Source organism: Varanus komodoensis, unplaced genomic scaffold (assembly GCF_004798865.1).
Source record: "Varanus komodoensis strain SLA01 unplaced genomic scaffold, ASM479886v1 scaffold155, whole genome shotgun sequence".
Taxonomy (NCBI): Eukaryota; Metazoa; Chordata; class Lepidosauria; order Squamata; family Varanidae; genus Varanus; species Varanus komodoensis.
Window position 1 is genome coordinate 208,643 of NW_025335455.1, and position 24,070 is coordinate 232,712.

General features: G+C 47.9%; 1 protein-coding gene across 1 annotated transcript; it reads right to left on the reverse strand.

Annotated features, from left to right (window-relative positions):
• Positions 1 to 15,376: 15,376 nt before the first annotated feature.
• On the reverse strand, positions 15,377 to 23,772 carry LOC123021060 (prostate and testis expressed protein 4-like). Its single transcript, XM_044425456.1, has 3 exons — positions 23,721 to 23,772; positions 16,357 to 16,473; positions 15,377 to 15,510 (listed from the first exon to the last, which is right to left on the reverse strand). The coding sequence occupies exons 1-3, from the start codon at positions 23,770 to 23,772 to the stop codon at positions 15,377 to 15,379; spliced, it is 303 nt and encodes a 100-aa protein (XP_044281391.1).
• Positions 23,773 to 24,070: the final 298 nt, after the last annotated feature.

Sequence of the window (24,070 nt, forward strand, 5' to 3'; positions counted from 1 at the left end):
CAAATAAATGATCTATGGACCTGAGACCCTACTTTCTTGGTGCATCCCCCGTGGGTTCTGTCCCCCATTGTGAATGCTTTCTCTTTAAAATGACTCTATTGTCCCTTTGTAGAACAATGCCTCACTGCAGAGCCACCAAGCCAAGTGGGCTTGTGTTCGCTCCTTTCCCAGAAGAGGGTTCCTGTCCAGTTAGCCAGGTGTATGGAGGGAGAGACTTAAGAGATGCAGCTTACTCCACCACTGGATAGGCAGGAGCCCTGTTAAAGGTGCAGGAAGAGAGCATCAAACCCACAGGTGACAGATGAGTGTGTGCACCTGAGCATCGCCACTGAGCTGACTGGGCACCTGCAATCTCACGCATCCTCGCAAACAGGCACAAAACCATACATTGTATGTATGAAGACTCATTCCCGATAATCCATGTGGACTTAAAGTTGCTTCTAAACCTGTTCACAGGCAAAGGTGGAATACGGGCATTTTAAATAGTAAAATATTTGACAGCCATTGTGGTGTAGTGGTTAGAATGTTAGGAGATCTGGGAATGTTAGAATGTTAGGAGATCTGGGAATGTTAGAAAGTTAGGAGTCCCCACTCACCCATGAAGCTCACCACATGATTTTGGGCCCCTCATGGACACTCAGCCTAACCTACCTGACAGAGTTGTTGTTTTGACAATAAAACGGAGGGATGGGAAATTGTCAGCTGCCTTGGGTTCCTTGTAAAAGAAAGGCAGGGTGTTCATGTAATAATAAGATATTGTTTCATAGGGAACAGTTGGGCAGAGAATCCTGCTTGCAGAAGTTTCCTTATAGGTCAACGAGTAAAGAGAATAGCCTCTGTTCCTCTGTCAAGGGCTGAGTTCCCTCATGGGCAATCTGTCAGGGGCCTCTGCCGGACCCGAATGAATCACCCTTCTCCTCTTCAGCTGCTCCCTTTTCTCCTCCTACCACCTCTTCGGCTCCATCCAGCAGAAGGGATGTGCAAACCAGCAGCATTTGAGACTGCCAAAGTTTTCATCTTGAAGCTTGTTCTGACATGGATCCATACCAGATTGCCGGGGGGGGGGGGGGAATCCATGTGTATTTTCATGCACCTTTAAAAAGCATACATTTTTCTTTTAGTGCATAAATTTTTGTCTACATTTTTCAAAAGCTCTGCTTTTTCATATGCATTTTTTCCAATGCAACTCAAACCCACTCAAATGCATGATTTTCGGTCCATGAATCACACTGAGTTCGGCTTGCATCCAAGTCCATGCTCTGTCCAGAAGGTGCAAACTGGGTACTTTTTCATCAAAAACTAACTATAACGAATTTCTCATACATCCTGAGCCAGTGGGCTACAGAAGAAGAGAAAGGTGACTCTTTAACCAAGGTCATGGACTGCATGTCGGGGGGTTTTGAAATGGGGCTCTTGCCCCGAGATAGGAGGCAGGAGTTGTAGCTTGCTGCTTTGAACACAGAAGTTTCCAGGTTCAACTCCTGCCAGGGCTGATATAGGCCCTGCCTGAAAGTAGCATGGAGCTGCCAGCCAGTGTAGACAATACTGAGCTAGATAACCAAGGGTCTGAGTTGGTGTAAGAGCAGCTCTTTATGTAAGGATTTTTGGGGTGGAGTTTTGGGATCAGTCCCTGAACCCCACAGGTTCTTATGCTTCTATAGCCTCAGGGGTTATTTTATACCAGGAGCAAAGCACTTCTGTCCTGGGGCCGATCCTGTTTAATCTTTTCATTAACGACATGGAAGAAGGGGTGAACAGTCTGCTGATCAAATTCACAGACGACACAAAAACTGGAGCAGTGGCCACAACTGAGGGCTTCCACGAGAGGTCGTTGAGGCCCCATCGGTGTGGGTGTTCAAGGATTGGCTAGACGTCCACGTGGTGGGCATATCGTGAGCGGAGCCGGCTGGAGCCGGGGGTCAGACTAGATGGCCCGGGAGACCCCTTCTGACTCGCTCTGTTTCTATGTTTCTACTGGGCACCGCCCACAATGCTAACAGGGAGGAGCAAAGAAGCCCTATTTACACTGGTGTAGCTACCCTGACAAAGATTTGCAAAGGCTGCTTCTGGGGCAGCACTCTTGGAAAGGAGAGCTATGACTGAGACAGCCCCTCTGCACCTCCCAGATCCCCTGCCCCCAAACTGCAGTGGAGGAAATGAGGACAATTCAACCACTGGTTTGCCACTGAGGCTGCTCTGTAACAGTCCCACCGAAAGCCGACCAGCAAACTTGCTAAACTTCACCCTCTTGGCACTCCACAGTGACGATGGGATGCCAAAACGGGCAGGATCTCGCCCGTTGGGCATGTCCCGGCTGCTGCAGCCGAGTGCCGTGTTGCTTGCACAAGTGCCATGCTGCTTGCACGCTGCTTGGTGGTGTTGCACGGGGCGAAGGGGCGGTGGGGATAGGAGCCGTGCTGGTGGCCGCACGGACGGACCGCATGTGTCATGTCCATTGCCCACCCCCAGCACAGAGGGACCTCCAGGCCGGCCTGCTCCACACGCACGCACCTCTGTTTTCACAGCATGGGACCCCAGGAGCATCTCTGCATTTGGTTATCGTGCCTCAGGACAGGAAACAGCATACGCCACGTTGCCTGCACAGGCGCTCTGGGCAAGCAGGGCCCATGGCACCGTTGGACCCAGTGCCGGTGCCTGTAGCTGGAAACAGGGCAAAGGGCTAGGGTTACAGGGTGGGGGTGGGGGGGTTAGGTTTTTGTGTTTTTTATTAAAATCTTTCTACTTCAAAATAACTACAACCAAACGTGAAAATCTGTAACAAACATAAAATGCAATCTCTTATCTTACTAATATAATTTGTCTCCTAACTTAAATCTAATACGTACATACAGCTATCACTAAAGTTCAATATCCTTCCACATGTACAATTTTAACAGTCCTTTTCTTCGTACCTAGTTGCATCTTTGTACATCAAACATTTTTATGTAATGGCTGGAGTGCCATCGGTATCCGCGGCTAGAATTTCTTCCACTTTGCTGTTGGAAGCTTTCCTTTTTCCACCTCAGAGTCTCTATCCGGCCCAAGATGAACTTGATTGCCCTCTGCAAGTTATAAGGTGCTTGCAGATTGATTTCCTCCTGCCTCTGAATGATCAGGGACAGGATTACAGTCAAATTCAGTCTGATGGTACCCTGGGGTGTCCACCAATACTGCCTTTCAGTAACAAAAGTCCCTTCCCTATTCCCTTTCTTTTGCACTGGTTTCCTTGGTCCTCTGATGCCTCCTTCTGGTTCTGCTCTTTCCTTGTGTGGCGGCCGTCTCGACCTCTTCCTCGGTGATGGACTTTTCCAATTCTCTCAAGTCTTCCTCAGCCAGTCCTTGGTGCATTACATTTAAGTCCTTTTGGGGAAGGCTGTTAGGGTTAGGGACCAAGAGTGAGGGGATGGGTTTCCCCTGCATGAAGACATGTCCCCCTTCCGCGACTAATGTGACCCCCCTCGGCTCCTCTCTGCAGTCCTGACCATGGGTCCAACATGCCAATGGTGCTGAACATAACTGCAAGATCCCACAGATGTGAATGGTGCAAGCTGAGCCAAACCATATGCAATAACCCGATGCACAGGGGTCTGCTACCTGCCCAATGAAGCCACTTTCTTACAAAGAACTGAAAGCGGCTGACATGCTCTCCTGCTGCTGCTCCCAGTCTTATCCCCAAAAGAACCACCTTGTGGGGTGGTTGTGCTGAAAGTCTGTGAGCGGCCCAAAGTCACCTTTGGGGAATAGGGGGATTTAATTCTTTACACTCTGCTGTGGGCCCAGCCCAGACTCTCTTCTAGAGCAAAGAACCAGGGTGTGCAAGGGGAGTGGGGGGAGTCCAGGCAGATCAAAGGAGCCCCATGGGGCTGAGTTACTGGGATATTTATGCTCTCACAGCTCCATCAGAAACGACACCCTAAGCTGAGTAGGCTGGGACAAATGTCCTCCATTATCCAGCCCCCCACCCAAAACACAGAATCATATTAATACCATCAAAGCTGTTCATATCGCTTCAGAGTACTCAGGTATTATCTATGTATTTAACAGATGTTCATCCCACATTTTCTTACGATAAACTCAAAGCGGCTTACCTCATTCTCATTCTCCTCCTCCTGCTCTCCATCTTATCCCCACAACAACAACCCTGTGAGGTAGGCTGCGCTGAGAGAGTTGGCTCCGTGGCTGAATGGGGACCAGAACCCGGATGGTCTGAGTCCCAGCCCTGCGCTCCTCACCACCCGGCCATTTTGTGGCACCTCTACCACCAGAGCTGCCTGCAGGGGGAGCCTCATGTGCGAGGCATGGCTGCCTGTATGTTGTCCTCCGTATTCTGGCAGCTAGTGCCAGCCGCTGAGGAGTGGGGTGTCAGTGTGGTTCCAAGCTGGGGCCCGGGTGCAAGGGGTGAGACCAGCCTCTTGCAACAGAGCACCTTCCAGAGGTGTTGGATGACAACTCCCAGCATCCCGAGCCACGTGTCATGCTGGCTTGGCATGATGGGAATGGCGCAAATGGAGGGCTGCGGAACGCGGGGGCCTGGCCTGAGCTCCCCTTCCCTGCACCCACAGCCCCATCACACCCACTCGCCGTTCTGAATGAAAGAAGGCAGCCCTGGAGGGAACCTGGTGGCATCTCATCTGGCGAGCCCCAAGAAACAGAGGGGGGCGCTCTTGCTTTCTCCCATCCAAGCAACTCCGTGCTGCTGTCTTTTGCCCTAGTGTTGCAGACTGGGGAAAAATATACTAAAAGGACTTGAGGAAGAGGATTTTCTTCTTCTGCAAAAAGGGAGGTTTCTCAGGAGCAAGCTGTGTCCCAGTTTTGCCTGGCTGGATTTCCAGTTCCAGCTTCCAAATATATTCAAAATGAAGGCTACTTTCCAGTCTCAATTTATTACACCATGTTTATTTCTTGTAATCATGATCCCCCCCCCACTTTCCCTCCCTCTCACCACCCCCCTTTGCAAGCAAACAAACTCACTTCTGCTAAACAGGAGCACAGATGTGCTTTCGTGTTACTCTTGTAATGACAGTTGCTCTGCTCATTTTCTGGGCTCTGTCCATGTGTGACTCTGTTGAGAACCTGGTGTCGGTCCATTAAAACCTCCCTCCATCCCCTGAGGGCAGTCACATTTTGGCATCAAAATATCAAAACGTTCATCCATTAGTATCCATCAAAACCTCCCTCCATCCCCTGAGGGCAGTCATATTTTGGCATGATAAAGAACTTGCTACACTGGGCACGCTAAATTTTTACTGGTGGGAAAACCGATGCATCGTTTTGCAGTGCAAACTGTTGATGCGTTTCCCGGTTTTCTAAGGGGCCTGGTATATTATTGAAGCAGATGTGCAAAGTTTTGGCACAGTTTAAAATATATTTTATTTATTCATCATGTTTGTAGACCCAATCACCCACCAGCATCAGGTTACCTTCATTTCCTGGACAGTGTCAAACTTTTTGTTTGTTTTTTAAAAAAAGGATCAGGTCCAGACAAACAGTGCAGTCCAGTCCACGTCTACTCAGAGCTAAGCCTCATTGAAGCTAATGGGACTTACTTTCAGGTAACTCGACAGGCTTGCAGCCATATTAATTTCACTTGGTTCCCACTGAATCCTTTGTTCTCCACTGATTTCTATGGGACCTACACCCAATTTAAGTCTGGATCCCAGTCCTATGTCAAATGAAATTCAGAAAAAAGCAGCAGAAACACAAAATGTAGAGGAGCAATAGAATCAATAGAAACCACATTTTAGTATCGACTTAGATGATACGCTGGAAGCCCCGGACAGACGAGATGGGTCCTTCCTGGAGCTGGAGAGCCTGGCCACCCTGATGCACTCGATGGGCGTGCCTTGCGGTGCCTGGGAAGGTCCTCCGGGAGACCACACAGCCAGCGCAGAGGAGTTTTGTTTTTCTTGTATGCTGTCAGCATGTAGATCCAAAAGGACAGGTGGCAAGCGGGCCAGAAAGTTTGGGGTGTGAGCGCTAGTAAATGGCACAGCCTGCTTTGCAGGGGTGCCTGACGGGCTCTCTCTGGGCGGCAGGAGACTCTTCTGGGCTGCGCACTATGGGATGTGCAGAGGAGGACGGCCATGAGCAGAGCCTCAGGTGCGCCTCCGTGTGTCCTCTTGCATGCACCCATTTTATATTGCACGATCTCTCGGATCAGGAGCATCCAAGTGAGCAGCACCCCGATGAGTGTTCCTGCAGCGCTTGGGAGCGCAGGGCAGGCAGCCGCGCTCCACGGCCATCGGTGCTCGAGCCAGAGGAGCCTGCTGCAAAGGTCGGCACAGTCACAGAAGGTGACAGAGGAGCTGAATCCAGAGGAGGAGTCCTGCAGTCCCGATCTGTTATAGCTGTGAGACTGCCGGGCACAGCCAAGCCAGGCCAAGAAGAAAAGAGGGCCTAGACGTGAGAAAAGAAGGAGAGAGTTAAATCCAGCTTGTCCGATGAGCTGCATCATGAGTACTTGGAAAGGCACACTAGCAGGGTCAACACAGGTCTCCTGGTCTATTCTAGCCAACTGACCCATTTCTGCCAATTTTGGAGGATCAAATAAAAGAGAAATGGTTTGTGGCTGCGTACAAGAAGCAAATGGTCCTCTTTGGCATTACCCCATGTCCAGCCGCACAAGAGTAATATAGTGTAAGGCAGCAGTACAAAACCAACACAAAAACTAGGGATCTTTGCAGAATCTGAGATGGATTCCTTGCTTGATTTTGCGGTTCCGCTTTACCAGTCAGTCGCTTTGCACAAGGGCAGACCTGATCCAGGGCGAATCCGTGGTTCTCCCAAGACAGCCTGCACCAGGCATCGTAATCGGCATCGCAATGTCCAACGTACTGGCATCTCATGTGATTGCATCCCAACCCACAGCTTATTTCTGCCAATATATTCCAGATTTCGTCAGATTTGTTATGTTGTGGTTTTCTTCTGCAGGCTCCTGAGGGGTGTGTGTGTGGAGAGCGAGCGAGTGAGCGAGTGAGCAAACGAGAGAGAGAGATAGAGAGAGAGAGAGAGAGAGAGAGAGAGAGAGAGAGAGAGAGAGAGAGAGAGAGAGAGATGTTGTGGTACAATTTTGGGGCCAGGACGAGAGGTCTTGGTGGGCATGGGGAACAGAAGTTGTAGCACACATTCCCTTTTCTGATGATTTTTTGTGAGGGAAGAGGAAGAGCTGTCAGTTCTTTTTGTATTTCTTTACACAGAAAAGCAAAAGAAACTTAAAGAACATTCATCTGCACCTACACCCTCTCCAAGTCCTCTAGCTTCTTCCACAATTGCAATTGTGTGTGACACAAACTCACAAATATATGTATTATTTAGCATGTTCCCAGCAGCGATAAAAGCCTTTTGCATAAATACCACACCTGTGTTCCTTCATGGAAAAGGGCTCTCAGTGTTCATCGTCCTCAGATGTGCGTTTCTAGAAGTTAGTTTAAAGTTGTTTCAAAACAGAAAAACAAGCAAGTGTTTAGCAAGCAAGGCTATTTGAGATAATTCCCCTCTTCCAGTGGCCCCATGTCAATATCTTGCCTCACACTGTGAAGGAAGGCCTGCCAATCCTCCGCAAAGGCTTTTGAGGGTTTGCAAGAGCCTACTGTGATTGGGAAAATTTCCCTTCAAAGTTCAGACTTGGCATATTTCCTAGTCAACAAGGCTTGGTGGAGAAACAAACTGTGCCTGTGCCCTGAGTAGGCAACGCTGAGAAGACTCGGGATGCAGTGATGTGATGACCCAGGAGGGGGTCTGCGCTTCACACTTCCTCTTTGACCCAAGATGAAGTCTCTGTCTGTTGCCAGTCCACGCTGAAGCAAGCTGATTCGATGGCTCTTTTTATGTTGCAAGCCGTCCTGAGGCTTTTTGCGACAGGACGGCATATAAATATTCTAAATAAATAAATAAATAAATAAATAAATATTTGATAATGTATGCTTGATTGTTGTAGTCTGCATTCCATAGTACCTTTCCCTTGGTATAACCAAAGAATGCTATCTAAATATATACATATAAATATGTGTAGTTGTTTCCTTTGTTGCTCTTGATGGTCCCTCCGACAGTGTCAGCTCTCCCTCCTGCCATTGGCGATGTGAACATGTTAAGAAACTGGCTAGCTTGGATGTGCCTAAATGCAGGCTGAACCTCCACTTCTGGAACAGCCGGAGGCGCACTAGCTTGGCAGCCAAGGCAGTCATTGAGAAAACAGCATTCAAAAATCACATAGGCACTAGAAGGAGAATTTTTTCTCATCAGCAGTGATTTCACTGAACATACGTGATAACCCGCATTAGACAGTAATTGGTTGGCTGCTCTGAGTGCATAAGCATGGGTGTGTGTGTGTGTGTGTGTGTGTGTGTGTGAGAGAGAGAGAGAGAGAGAGAGAGAGAGAGAGAGAGAGAGAGAGAGAGAGAGAGAGAGAGAGAGAGAGAGTTAGGGATGTGGAAATCGGCAAAGGTCAGCAAGGTCAGCAAGTTCCATGTCAAAGCTCATAGCAATGCAAGTCTTGGTCAGGTTGCAAGCTTTTTTTCCAAGCTTAGTATCTTGCATGGAAGAGGTGGGTAACCCTGATATGTAGTAAGGGGCTGACTCAGTAGTTCTGATGTTTGTGATGATTGATGTTGTTAGTACTGTTTTAAAATTTAATAAAAAAGGACTGCAAAAAAAAAAAAGAAAAGAAAAGAAAAAGAAAAAAAGAAAAAGGAAGAGGTGGGTAACCCTGAGATCTGACTTGCAGCTCCCGTCAGAAGTGCAATAGAAGAAAAGGGAAGTGTGCATCACAGAAGCAAGGCAAGGCATGTTACCTGACCAAAGCCAGAGCAGAGCAGAAGGGAAACAACATTCAAGATTTATTTATTTAGAAAGTTTGTAGGCCATCTGTCATCTCTGGATGGCTTACAACATTATTTCAATCCTCCATAAAATAAGTTAACTGTTCCACTCTGAGCATAAAACTAATCTATTTAAAATAAATAAATCTAACGCAATTAAAATTACTATATGTTAAACTATTGGTCAAATGAAAAGGTCTTGACATACAATGACATATAAAGCATACAATGACAGCACCAGGCGGACCTCTCGAGGGAGCGCATTCCATAGTCAGGGCACCACTGCAGAGAAGGCTCTCCTCCAAGTACTCTGTCTCCTAACCTCTTTCAAAGAGGGTTCCTGGAGGAGTATTGTTCTCTTAGTACTCACCAAATTTTGCAATACGTGTTTCACAAGTCCCGTTTGTCCCCGTGGCACACACGCTTTCGCCCCAGATGCAGCTGTTGTAAGGATTTGCTACCTCACAGGCATGGCAGTTCAAGGCACTGGCTACAGAAATCAGAGGAAAGAGAGAGCTGGGGCTTGGAGTACATGTGAGCAGAAGATGGACATGAATTCAAAACTACTCAGTTAAAAGAGGGGCTTTCATGGCAGAGTTCCCCCCTTCAGTTATCCTGTTGTGCTAATTTTACAAAGCAGTCAGAAAGAGACAAGAGGTGAGGCCTCATATTCTAGATTCCACTCTGGGGTTACTGGGATGCGTCCATTCCCAAATGCTTCATTATCATTTGGAGGCCAGATCTGAGCAAGAAAGAGCTTCTGTGTGTTGTAGACTTGGCTTTTGCCCCATTCTGAGCATCCTAAGCCATCTAAAAGCACAATAAAGAAGAATTCAAACCTCAAAGTGTGTCTACAGCAGTATTCTGGTCCAAGCTGCACATTTTGGGACCACCAGAGCTTGAATGATGAGTGAAAAGTGGGCAAGACTTGAATAATATTCAGAAGCCCGGTCCCTCTGCTGACAAGGAATTGAAACATGAGGCTGAAGTAAACACAGGGAAATTTTGCTGGCTAACTTTTTAACAGAAAAGACAAGGCCCAAGCTACAAGACACAAATAACTGGGAGATAAAAACTGTTGAAGCCGCCTAGCAGACGGAATATTCAGGGAACACGCCTGCCACACCCACACTCAAAACTCTGTCAGGTTGGTTGAGTCTGTGTTTTGCGGATGGCCAGGCATCTTTCCTTCTGCCCTGCACTCACTGACAGAATTCGTGTGCAAGAACATTGCTCCATTTTCACAAGTGCACCTTAGTGTACACTCACTTACCCATCAAAAATAAAACAAAGACAAAAAAACCTGGTGCACGTCCACAGTATCTCCACAAATACAGGTCACATCGGTGGCCTATAAATACATGTATAAATGAATGAATGGATGGATGAATGAATGAATGGATTCTGTTGCAACTGCATGATTTTCCCTCACCCCAAAATTAAACAAAACGTGCCCCCTAGAACAGTAGCAGAGAGGGCACCATATTAGGTGAGCTCCTGTACTTACAAAGGTGTTCTGAATTCTACATGTTTCCAAATGCTTTAGCCAGAATAGCTGAACGTAAAATTTAAAGTGCAAAGGCAAAGGCTAAGGCAAGCATCATCTGCTAGTAGAATAAAAATAGGGGCATATGAGAAATTCATTCCGGTTTGTATTCAATCAGAATTTACCCAGTTTGGACCCTCAAACCAAAAGTGGACATGAGCATGATCTATGGTCGAAGTCTCCACCTTTCCGAGCATGTAATGCGATTCAAAAAACAAGCATGTTCAAAAATGCAAATGCATGAAAAATGTACATAAAATACATTCTTTTGACCAATGTGCATCAACGCTGTATAACCGATGAGAGAAAAGGCATACGTTTCCAAATGCACACAATTCTTGTGTATATTTAAGGTACGTGCATGATATTTTTATTCAAAAGACAAAATGTGCCACTTGATTCAGAAATGAATCAGAACATACTTCAAAGTGGCATTCAGAGAACCTCAGCAAACTCGAACTCAGCAGGGGACTTACCAGTTGCTAAGCAGGCTAAGAAAGAGAGCAGAACCAGTGGCTTTCCGCTCATGGCTGCTTTCCTCTCCATCCAGCCAAAGGTGGGTGGGTAGTGGGTGGGATGTGGCTGAAGTGAACAACCCCACCAGGAACTGAATGCTGCTAGGGAAGCAGAGGAAGAAGAGACGGGACCCAGCGTCCAGTGCTGCTCAGCTCCTGCTGCTGCTCAGGGCTCCCCTCCACAGCAAGCACACCTGGGTTTGCTCAGCGGCCATCAGCAGCCAACTGATGTTTACATCTGTGGGCGAACAAGGAAAGCCTCAAGCCACCGGGACCTATGGAAGGCATTGGTTGGCTGTCTGGCTTCTGGCTCCCTCTGGAGTCAAGCGATCAGGTTGAATTTTAACTCAATTGTTACAGTGTGTTACTTTTTAATTGTTACTTTGACAATGCAAACTACAAACACGGAAAGATTGCTTCAGGCTGCCAGAAGAGAGATAAGTTCTAGGTAGGCTTTGCATAACCCTGCACCTCATGAGCTTCTGGCAGTTCCTGGGTTAGCACACCATGAAGGAGACTTGTCTACTGTTGCCCATCCCTCAAGGTGGGTTTCTGTACAGGGCCGTCTGCCTGGCTGCAAGCCTTTTGGATAGCTCCAGCCCTCTTCATCTGACACCGAACTCTGCCATCTTATTTCCACTCACCCTCCTCTTCATTAGGGGCCACCAGTTCAGAGGGCCATGCCTGGCAACTTCGAAAAGATTCGATGACAGCTGGCTTCCTACTCTTCGTCCCTCCCCTGCTCATCTGTTTCCTCCACCCCCCCCCCCCAGCCTCAGTTTCTTGTTGGGGGAACAGAATGAGCTGAGAAGCACCAGTGTTTACCTAGTAACTATTTGTAGCCACAAGAAAATCCGGGGCAGAATCTAAAATAGTGCACTCAAATGCTGAGCACCTCTCCTACTCCAGGTTGGATCTGGGCTCGCCAGCTCCTTGAGATGACAAGTGAACCCCACTGGTCTGCTGAAAAGCAGTGCCTGACTGAACCACAGAGCTGCAGAAGTGCTGCAAAACTTCTCCAGCTCAGCCACGCTTGTGTGAAGTCTGCTGCCATAAAGCAATGTGGGTGATGCAAAATGCAGGGAGACTCAGTGCAGGGGAAAACCAAGCCTCCTGAAGATTTATGGCCCAATCTAGACCCTAGAAAATATCCCAGTCATGAGATTGTTTAGTGCTGCCCCTCTAGTGCAGGGCTAGGCCACCCAGAGCTCCCCAGATGGTTTGGACTACAACTCCCATGATCCCTGAATATTGCCCATGCTGCCAGGGCTGATGGGAGCTGTAGTCCAAAACATTTGGAGGATACTGGATTGTAGAAACCTGCCACACACGGGCAACAAAGAATGCACTGGAAGTGTGTATCTCTAGACCTGCTGTTTTCCTGAAACAGGTGAGAAAGACCTCAGGATCTATTTGTTTCCACACCCCAAAGAACCCAGAGACCCACAGATGGGGACATGCGGGAGGGAAGAGGAGATGGTGATGATCCTTGAGCAACATACACTGGGAAGACCTGTGCAAACATGGACAAAGCTACATCTGAATTACTACAGATGTGGGATTCTGAAGACCACCCTTTGGCCAGAAAGAACCTTTGCTAGTTGCTTAATGGTAGACAGCACGGAAATGGAAATCTGGCAGCAACCCCCAGAAATACGCAAGCAGGTTCTGGCCTAGAGGATGTTAGCAAATTCTGAGGACGAAAGGATCTGCCGAGAGGGAGCCCCATCAGCCAACTGGTCAGACAACTTTATTAATCCCTTCAGCCAAAGGCTGTAGCAAGCAGTACACTTTTCAAGCAAGACATTCAAAAATAATAATAATGAAAAGCACGATCCTGCCCCACCATACAGCTTTACGCTATTTTATGCTATATGATCCTCTTCATAAGTGGAGCATCTTTAAACCATTATCACCTGGCAGATAAGCAACGTGCACCGCGACCCTGGTCTAGACTGCAGACTTGGCTGTAGGGAGGCAGATTCTGTATACCAAAGCTAACCAGCCATTTCTAAGTTTTGCCTTTAAAGCAGGGGGAGGGGGGGTAAAAAATTAAATACTTCAATTATGTTGGAGGGCCCTGCATAAAGCCCAGCCTTGTGATCCATTTCCCCAAGGACCCTGCTTCACTTGGTAGAGCGGCCAGAGAGTTTCAGGTTGAGTAAAGGCCTGGATGGAGTGAGGCCCCGTGAGGAGGCAGGCTCTGAACCAGCAGCGGGCGAGCTGCAGCCTGCCCGATTCTTTGGCCACGGTGCCCATCAGCCTTAGTCAACGTGAGTTGCAGGCCAAAAAATGTGGGAGCAACAAGGTTGCCCAAGTTGCCCTTGAGCCTTTCCTTCTCAAAAGGGAGAGTCTCCATTTCCAAGAAGTCTTGTGCAGGTTATGCTTGAACAGGAAGCTGGAGGGGTCAACACCATGGGAGGAGTCTCCAGAGATCGAAGAGTCTCTCCCCTTTGGAAAAATGCCCCCTGCGCAGAAGATGACGGGGTTGGAGGGTGCTGGAGCCAGCCTGCTCGACCCGACTCCCACTCCTTGCACATTTACTGTGCAGTTTTGAAATGTTTGAATAAGGCTTAGGTTTGAATCCATATTAGATCAAGTCTCAGCCTTTCAGTGTGAGTAGGAATATTCCATTTCCCAGAATGGTCAAAAGGAAATACCCTTTTGGGATCATGGACACCTGGAACTGCAAAGACTGAGAAATTGTGCTCAGATCCCTACAGGTGGAAAAATTCCCAGGTGTTTTTTCCTCCTCAAATGTGGCTGGAATCTCTGGTCTGGGAAGCAGAGACTTAGATCTAGAACCTAAGGTCTTCCAACCAGAAATGTAGCTCTGAATTTGCTAATGGAAGAGCAATCTTCAAGCCAATGTTATGCAGTATCTAAGTCAGCGTTAAGGAACCCAGGGCTTTCCAGATGTCATTGACTGTCAATGCCTATGATGCGATCTGGAGTCTAGGAACATCTTTACGGACACAGCTTCCCCACATCTGGTACAAGTGCCTTTGCTTTTACTAACATTTACACATAGATTTTGACTGAGTGTTCACATTGACATATTCTGAGCTGGACTGTGCATGTGGGTTGGAGGAGAAGGAAAGAGAGAGAGGAGGATGGGGCTTTAGGGACAAACCCTAAACCTTCCTCATTGGGTTTTCACAGATTGGCTGGTATCTGGGTGACCCTCTGAAACTGCTTTGTAGCCTGGTGTTTTCTGGGCTGACCCCCAGCCACTCTGATCAGTCTCTAGCAAATGGGGATCTTCCTGCTACCTGAGATCATTTTAGTCGTGAGTGTTTGGGTGTTGGACCATCTGCATCCACAGCCTAAGCTCTGCCACTCAACTATATCCATCCGTGACCAGCAGAGAAAGCACAAAACAAGCCTTAGTGTGTGATGCAAAACATTGCTAGGAATTCAGTGTGTGTAATGTACATTATTGGTTTAGTCTAGGGGTAGGCAGAAGGTAGATCTCCAGAGGCTTTGGACTTCAGCTTCCAGCCTTCCTGCCTGATGGACATCAGCCAGGGCTTACAGGGTCCAAAGCCAAAACATCTGGAGAGCGACCATCAGCCTATCCCCTGGTCTCTTGTGCTCTGTACAGACCTTCACTACCTGTCATTCGTCAAGCCAAAGCATGCCAACGCTGCCTAGAGAGGCGGAAGTAACAGGATCTGTATGGAGCTGTGGTGCCATCAGACTTGAGGGGACAGGTGTTGTGTGTTCCTGTCGCCAGAATGAGCACAAAGGCCCCAAAAAGCAGCAGGGCTGCCTCGCTACATTTTGAAGCAAGTAAAATTATACACTGATTAAAAACAGCTATTCGTTATCTGATGAATAGTCTTTCCCCCACGAGGTGCCTTCCAGATCTTCAGGTGCCCTGACATTCCCTTTCATCCCCGCCAGCATAGTCAACCGTCAGAAATTCTAGGACTTATGATCCAAAACATCTGGAGGACACCAGGTCAGGGAAGGTTTGGACAAACTGGGGAGAAGGCAGCTCTCAGTGGCTCCGGCATCGGCGGCCGTGTGCCCATGCGGCTGAGGGACTTGGCCAGGAGGGGGCGCTTCCACTCAGATCCTGCTTGAGGATCCTTTGGGCGGCCGGTTGGCCACGGTGAGACAGAATGGTGGACTCCGTGGACCTCTCATCTCCAGCACGGCTTTTCTTATTTTCTTGTGTTTTAAATTCCTAAGTTGTAGAATTACCTAACTGTATCATGGATATTAAGCTCTCACTGGTCTGCATTTCACTTGGAGGAGTTACTAAGTGAGCAGGTCTGTTGATGGGTTCCCAGAGAGATCAGACTCCTTTGGGAGGGAAGGACAAACCGGGATCCCGAACACCCCAGGGAGAACAACGCTCCAGGCGACCGGCGAAGCGTTTCCCTGGAGCGAAAGGGGCATCATGGTCGGCCTTCGTTGTGCATGTGCTGCCACCGCCACCACCCCATGCTAAGCGGAGTCTGGTTCCGAGCCGGAGGCTGGGCCCCGTCCAGTTAAACGTTGCACAGGTTGGTGTTGCAGCAAGTGCGCTCATAGGCCATCCGGAAGGCGCTGTCCCTCCTCTCCATCTTGTTGCAGAGCTCTGCGAATTTGCCGCAGCCGTGTGTTTTGTAGAGCGGCAGCTCACCTGAAGTGGAGGAGAAAGGGCAAGGGCAAGGGCAAGGAGAAGGGCAAGGGAGAGATTACTGTAACTTCTTCCTTCATGCAGTTCAGGTGTTCACTTACCAGGTAGGTCTGAAAGGTGAGAGAAGGGGCCACCCCAGCCCTGCCCCTCTTCATCTGTGCTTGCAAGGCCTGAGGGCCGCCCCCCCCCCCATTCGTAGGAGGGGCCAAAGTATGCTTGCCGTGTCTGCAACTGTCCCCACTTTGGCTTTGGCCTTGCGCCACTGGAATGCAGCCCTTGAGAGCAGCTTCCTCGGGCCAAAACAACCCTTGAGAGCAGCTCCCTCAGGGTCTGCCTCCCTCGCCATGCATTGCCAGGGCCAGCAGCCCTTGCTATTATGCCCCAGCTACCTGATAGCCAAATGACTTATGTAGCCTCCCCTGATATTCTTGGATCCCCCCCGACCTGCTCCTTTGTCTGGCCCCTTTCTGCCATTCTTAAGGTGCTTCTGTATTTGCTTGGGTGAGTGAATTTTTGATTCGCATCTTCGGTTTGTAAGCCATTTGGAAACCGGCAAGTGATTCTCAGAGGGGCTCTCTCAGAGAGACCCTCCTCACCATCGCTCCTGGGCTTGCCTGCCTCTGGATCCTGGGCCGGTCTGCCCCACTGCTCAGGAGAGGGCACAGTGAGTGGAGACTGCTTCCCCTGCGGGCTTGTGGGACGGCTCACAGGCTTGGAGGAGGAAGAGGAAGGAGAGCAGGGCCAGAGGGCTGTGGGAGGCGGCAGGTGCCCTGGTAGGCCACCTCTTGGCTCCTGAGGGTGCTGGCTGCCCCTGCACAATTCAGTGGCATTCTCTGTGCTTGTCTTTACCTGAGTAAACCTTGGTCGTCTCACAGTACTGGCCAGCACCTGCTCTGCAGGGCTCCCCTGAGCGGAAGCAGAGGGATCCAACTTTGTAATGGCAGACTCTGCACACAAGGCCTTGAACTGCAAGAGAGAAATTGGAAGACAAGCAAAGTTTGATCAGACCCTGTGGTCACAAAGATGCTCTCTCGCCCTCTCGCCCTCCCTCCCTCTCTTTAAGAAATCAAGGAAATATACATGGTTCTTCCCATACGGCCGCTGCATGCTTTTATGCCCAGAACAACCCTGTGAGGTGAGCCAGCACGTTCATGGCCTAGCAGGGATTTCAACCTGGGTCTGCCTGGTAAAAAGCAAATGCTTGGATCACTGCACCAGTCTTACGCTGTGATTCACCTTTCCATGCCAATAGGTCAGGAACAGGCCTTATCTGCACCTAGGTGAGGGTCCCAGCCAGCTTCATCCTCCAGCTTTTAATGCTAGTTGATGTTGTTTACTGATGGAAGTATTCTTTGTGTGTGCATGTGTGTGTGTTTGTGTGCATGCCTGCACGCACCTGTATGCTCATGTATAACAAGACAGAAACAATTTCAGTAATGAGTAAATAAAAGGAAATGGGGGGGAAAAACACCCATTAAGCCAGATCACAAGCAACCTGTTTCTGGCCTGCTCAGTTTCACCAGCAAAAAGACGGAAGACGGAAGGAGTGCAGACCAAGAGATTTCCTGAGACATTTGTAAGACAAAGCTTATGTGTATGATCATGTTGTTGTTTTTACAGGCACAGAAGGGTGTTGCTGTTTTGTTGCAAGTATAACAATAACAACGGGCAACAACCTGCCCCCTCCCCCACAAAGCATCATGCACGAAACGTATTCTGTGAACTCTCGAAGGCAGCTCTGAAACTGCCGCGAGCAATAAAATAGCAGCATTCTGGATCCCATCCAACAGAGACTGCGCAGTGATGAAAACGGATAATACTTTCTTTTGTTTTTGCCTGTATCAGGTGATGCAGAGGGAAAGGAATGCTGTTCTCTCCTGGAACACCCAAAAGGTTGTGCAAGGACTACCTGTCCATCCCTGCTTGCTGTGGGAGCCCAGTGCTGTACTGGCGTATCTGGCCAGCAACAAAGCAATCTTAAATCAACTCTAGCAGCTGTGGCAATGGTGGATTGAGGGTGTTTTGCTTTGCTGTGCTTTTTATGGCTGTTAAGCAACTTTCTCCAGTGAATAAAGATTCTGACTTGTTCATCCTTTCCCAGCCTGGTTAGGTCCTCCAGACTTTAGACTACCGCTCCCCTTATCCCTGACCATTGGCTGTGCTGATTGGGGATGGTGGGAGCTGTAGTCCAACAACAACTGAGCACCCAGGACTGGGAAAGGTGGTGCTTGAAGTATTAAGGAAAAATACATAATGAAAAGCAGCACCAAGCCATACAAAGGAGGATCAAAGAAGTCAAGCAAAGCACACAGTAATGAACAACAGAGCTGAAAAGCAGACTATTAAGGCCACAGAAAACCGCAGAAATAAAAGCAGCAGAGCACAGGTTCAAAACAACCACAAAAAAGTGGAAAGCTTTATGGCATTATTATTCAAAATATCAGACAACCAGACTAACTGTCTGGTACCCAGCAGATGGCAAAGGTGGTGCCGGGCAAACAAGTCCCGAGAGATCTCCACTGCTGCGGAATGGCAGCAGCAAAGGCGCTCGTGCTCTGCGGCCGCAGCCTCCCCGGCCCGCGAGGGCGGGGACACCTGGAAGAGAGGCCCTGGAGGGCTGGGCTGGTGGCCGGCTTCCTCCCGGAGCCTCTTCCCAGCCTCCTTCAGCTAGCATGAACGTGTCGCAAAACCTGATGGGGCCACGGTGGGAGGGCGAGGCCCACCTTGCTGGAGGCCAGCGAGGGCTCAGCTGTGGGCAAGGAGTTGGTGCCAAGGAAGCTGCAATGAGAAGCCACCCTGCGAGCCGAAATAGGGGGCGGCTCTCTGTGGGGGCTCCCAGACTGTCTTTCCCTATCCGGCTGGCACCCAGATGGTGATGTGGGCAGAGAACAGCCTGCGATTACGGAGGCCTGTGAAACTGCACTAAAGGGAAGGGAAGGGGAGGGAAGGGAAGGGGAGGGGAGGCGAGGCGAGGCGAGGCGAGGGGAGGGGAGGGGAGGGGAGGCAGGTCTCCTGGCTTTTCTTGGCATTATTTCATTTCCAAAATTAGGGGTGCGGGGACCCCTAGATACCCCACATTTCTCCTGTCCTGGAAGCCCCCTGTTTGTTGGGGCTGGCTGTGGTGATCGGTAGGAAACCAAGGTTGAAAGAGCAGGGTGAGGGAGATGTTTTTCAGTTCACAATTTAAAGTGAATTAACTTAATTTCAAACTTTTCACATACTGTGTAAAGCGGAACTCACAGCTATCTGTCAAAATTTGTAATTCCAGTTTTGCAGTGCAGTTCTCCAGTCAGAAACTGCATGCGCACACACACGCGCGTGTGTGTGTGCGCGCACACACACACACACACACACACACAGGATACATAGTGATGCAGCACACAAAAATGCATATGTTAGTGAAAGTAACATTCAGAATGACTTCATATTCAGAAAACATACAATGAATGTGTGTGTTAAGCAGTGTTTTGTAGAAAATGTTAGAAAAAATGCACCATAATGTGTACAAATTTTGATATGAAACTTTAAAACTATTCAAGACTGGAAAAACAACAAACTGAGAGCAACTAAAATTGACAGGTTTATCCATCCTTATTAAGATGTTGGTTGTGGAGGAAATCAGTGGAGAAAAATGGCTCCTTTTCTCTCACAAGATTGAAAATTTACCAAATCAAATTCATTGGCTGTTAAGTTCAGGGAACTATGTGCATGTGTGTGTGTGTGTCTTTCTTCATATAACACAGAATTCATCCATAGAACACCCTGCTCAAAGATACGAGTGATGCCACAGGTGAAATGGCTTTTAAAAATGGCAAATTCATGTATGACAGATCAACCCTTCGTAACTAAACATAAAACCCCCATTTTCAGGAACAGTATCTCTCTGTTGACTTATTTATGATATTTATATCCCACAGTTTTCCTGGACTTATTTATTATATTTATAACATAATATATTTATAATATAATAAATTATAATATAATACAATAAATTATATTTATAATATAATAAATAAACTTTTCCTTTCCAGGAGCTCAGGGCTGCTTATAAGGTCCGCCTCCTCTTTCCTTTTTCCTCATAACAAGGAGCTCTGAGGTTGGTTGGGCAGAAGGTCTGTGACTGCCCAAAAGTCACCCACTGAGCACCACAGCTGAGAGGGGACTGGAACTCGGGTCCCCCGAGTCTCAGTCCGGGGTCCTTAACCACAGCACCACACTGGCTCTCTATTTACTGCAAGCAGAGTTCAGTCAGCAGTCAGTGGCTCCCTCTGGAGAGCCTTCCTCTTGTTTTGCAAAGAGGCATCCAGCCGTTCCTGCTCCGAGGAGGACCAGTTGCCTCTCTGGGGCCCATCCTACAGGGCAGGCCCTGCCCAGAAGCCCCTCTGCCCCGCTGCTGGGAGATGCTTCCTGGGGGTGATTGCCAAATCAGGCAGATCACTCGGGGCAGGAGTCCGATGCATGACTGCTGTGGCTCTCTGCGCTCCAGAGCAAGGCATGCCTTAAAGACTCCACCCACACACTGCTTGGCTGGATGCGGTAAAGGGAGAAGCCGCATGAGTCACCCCCTCGAAACTTTCCTCAGGCTGTCGAGTTCAAGACGCAGCTGAAGCTGTAAACAGCCCCAGACAACGAAGGTGATTTGGCTCAAAGCAGAGATTACCGAGACCGGCGCTGCTAGTGGTTCCTGTGAACAGGGAGACGGAGCTGTTCCCTGGACAGTGGAAAGCTCAGGCCCTGCTGATGCACCCTCTGGATCTGGTCTGCCTGCAGCTGTCCTCATACCACGGAATAAGCCCCACGCCTCCAGCAAGGACCCAGACGGTCCATTTCTTAGAACAACGGTGCACAGTTAGATTTCACAAGGGGGCCAGAGAGCCAGGAGAGCAATGGGGTTGCTGGAAGTGAGCCGCATTTGCGTAGCTCGGCTTTGCCATCACACACAGCCAAGCATCTTAAGGCCCTTGGAAGGAAGTCCTTAGCGTGGCGGTCCTTTGACTGGATCTGTGGAAGCAGAGTCTCCAGTCCTGGAGGAGTGGCGTGGAGGGGAAACTCAGGCCAGGGAGCCAACCGTGGCCCTCTTGGATGGATATATATATCCTTTCCCCATCCCCTTCCCCACTGCTGCCAATCCTTTGCTGGTTTGCTGGCTTCTGTACATTCTGAAAAGTTGAAATGCACTTCTTAAGATTCGGCCACTGGCAGGAGGCCCTGTAAGCTATAAGGTGTGTGTGTGTGTAATTCTGTCTGCCTGTCTTTCTTGTATTTAACCATCTCAGTAATTGTCAGTCAGTAGTTCCTGCATTTCACGCAGACTGAGTGTGTATACAGAACTGCCCATCTGAGGTTCACATTTCATGCTGTTGATGAAGTGCTTTGTGTGCGAAATATTAGGCCAGAGGGAATGGATTTGTCCTTAAGGTGCTGCGAGAGTACTGTTGTTAATGTGTTCAAAAGCATCAGTGGAATGCTCTAGGGTGGCTAGAGGCGCGAGGCTGCACGTGGTCGCTAACGCTATGTTTACAGAAGCATCCTTCAGGCATTTCCGGTAATGTCTCCAAAATGTATATAATTTGCCTCAAGAACTCTGGATAAATGTACATCCAAGTATATTCTGGTTATTGAACAAGAGTAATCACCAAAGTCCTTAACATTGTTAATCAAAAACATGCATCGCATTTTTAAAACCAAGCTTTATTTTTAAAATTAATCTCCATAACCTTGTTAGTGTTTATTATTTTTATCATCCCCAGAAAGTTACTGCAGTCTTTCCTAACCTGATACCCTCCAGCTGCATTGAACTACAATTTCCATCATCCACAGCCTGGCAATTGGTAGCCTGTCGTCTGCCCTTACTCAGGTTTATGACCTCCACATGTTTTGCACTACAGAACCCTAACCCTAATAGTTAGGGTTATGATCCCTAACCATTGACTATGTTGGTTAGGGATGATGGGACCTGTAATCCAACATATCAGGAGAGTTCCAGACTACCGGCTACCAATGTCTCTATATATAGTCATCCCACTTGGACATCCCACTTGGATGCCCAGTATGTGGGACTGCCTTTGAAGACGGTCCAGACTCTGCAACTTGTTCAAAACCGGGCAGTGCAGACCCGGCCTGGCACGTGAGAGCACGTCACGCCGGCCCTCCACAGGACACAACGGCTGCGGGTTGCCATCCAGGCCCAGTTCAAAGCGCTCACAGTAACACACGAAGCCAAATGGCGTGGGGCCAGGCTATCTGAGGGAGTGCCTCTCCCCATACATGCCCTCCTGGTCACTCTGGTCTCCCTCTGAGGGCCTCTTCTGCATCCTTCCCCTGCTGAAGGGGGGGGGGTGAGATGGGCATGCTCCTGCATTGCACCCCAACTATGGAATTAAATTCTGTACGAGATTAGGTTGGCACAGCCATTATATTCTCTTAGACACCAGCCGAAGACCTTTTTCCCCTGCAGGCCTTTTGGAAGGTGAATCTGTTGAGCTTTGCTTTTAATGTATTGTTTAATATTGATTGCTGCTACCATTTTATAATTTTTATAATTTTATATTTTATGACTGTAAGACTTATGGATTGTGCTTAATTATTTTAGTACTGTTGCTGTAACTCTGCTTTATGCATCATTCCCCTTCTCCATTTATATCAATTTATCTTATTTAATTTTTAATTATTATTATGAATAGTTATTCTTTATTTGGTATTATTGATTTTATTGTTGTTATTGCTTTTATTGCATTTGTTGATTTTATTCTAATGCTTTGTGGCACTGATTATATGTAGCCTGCCCTGAGAGTCTATGGCTAATCGAGCGGCATACAGATCAAATAAATAATAAATGAATAAATATGGTAATTTAACTGAAAGAAATTCACTTCTGTTTGCCTCAAAGTGTCAGAGGAGGAGGAGAGAAATGGCTGGTCTCTAAAAATAAGTTGAAGTTTATGGTAGGAACCAATTTAGACCCTTGGCCCAGCATGGCTCGCAAACGGGTTTCTTTATTGGTTCAAAATCTAATGCTGGTTCTGTAACTGGCTTTCCGTTGTCGCCACTACATAAACAGGGTGCCCACAAATCACATATCGGCCACCGGTCTGGAAAGATGACATTTACATTTGGCATACTTGCCTCCACCCACATCTCAAAATATGCCGTCTCCATGGACGGGAGCGGCAAGCAGCATTCTCTCCCTGCACCCCCACATCCCGTGCAATTGGATGGAGCAAATATATTCCGTTGGATTATATACACCGAAAGAAAAGAACAGAACTGGCTGGCTGCATGCACACTCCCGAATGGCTCCATCTCAGAAGCTGGAGCTACTAGAAGCTGGAGCACAAGTTACTAGGACTTTATTGGTCTTGCTAGTGTCACTGTGCGTGGTCCTAGCCAAAAGTCAGCATCTGTGTCTGTTTAACTAGAGATCAGGGGATTATAAGCAGCAGTTAAACCTAAACAAAATTAATTCATCCCCAATTCAACAGTTTGAACATCTTAGCATCCTGCAGACTCACTCCAACTCTCTCTCCCATCAGTGACCTTTTAGATTTGACTTACCAAAGGAGAATATATATGCCCATGAGAGATTCATGAAACTGAAGGTTTTTAAAAGTGGTGGAGATTCACCTCCCTGCCACCACAAAATGGATCAGAGCTACAAACTGAGCGCACTGCAGCCTAGAAGTTACCTGCTAAAGATGCAAGAGAAATTGCTCAATTTACATTATATTGCAGTCTTGTCTCATTTCATACTTCTTTACCTCTGTGCAAACTTTATACTTCTCCAGATTTTGTATTGGAGTTGTCCAATCAAGCAAGGTATACAAAAATCCAAGAATTGGTAGAAATAGCATTAAAATTGATATATTAGGAAAATGTATGAGGTAAAAGACATGCATTAGGATATATCCACACAAAAACTATTATGAATTTTCGTATTTCACATTTAATGAAAAGTTAATTTGGAGCTTAAGATTTTTAAAAATGAGAAACTGAGAAAAACTGAAAGGGACAGATTTGCCCATACCAACTTGTAGGGTAAGTAATGTGCAAAAATAGCAAGCACAAGGTTCAGCTTTTCCTAAGGCTTCTCTATGCAGCTTGAGGTGCCCCCAGTTAACATCCCATCCCTTGTCTTACATATCTCCTCCAGATGAATCGTCATGCAAACATTTCCCCAAAAACAGCTCCTTTTATTTATAAAGCCTGTAACTTACCAGCTGTGCAGAAGAGCAGAGCAGAGAAACCCAGGAGAAAGTATTTGTTCATCTTGATAAATTTCACAAGGGAGAAAGGGACTGTGTGGCGATGCCGAAGGACTGGGGAGAAGAGGAGAATTCAACTCAACTGTGCAACGAGGACTCTTCTGAACAGAGGTTCAGATGGGAGGTATTGGGGTCAAGAATTTATCCCCATCAAGGCACTGGAAGCAGCCAATGAGATGAAGGATGAGGATAACAAGAACACCCAAGCTTTGGACGGTGAAACCAAGGTGTATAGATGATGGCATTGGAATGCTGTTGCAATCCAGGTTGCGGTACAATTCCATTCCTGGTGGATTCGAGAT

Excerpts from the sequence above, each read along its gene's own strand:
- LOC123021060 (XM_044425456.1), bottom strand. The coding sequence starts at position 23,772 with ATGAACAAATACTTTCTCCTGGGTTTCTCTGCTCTGCTCTTCTGCACA. Across the intron at positions 16,474-23,720 it reads TCTGCTCTTCTGCACAGCTG|TTCAAGGCCTTGTGTGCAGA; the intron begins GTAAGTTACAGG and ends TCTCTCTTGCAG. Across the intron at positions 15,511-16,356 it reads GACGACCAAGGTTTACTCAG|GTGAGCTGCCGCTCTACAAA; the intron begins GTAAAGACAAGC and ends CCTCCACTTCAG.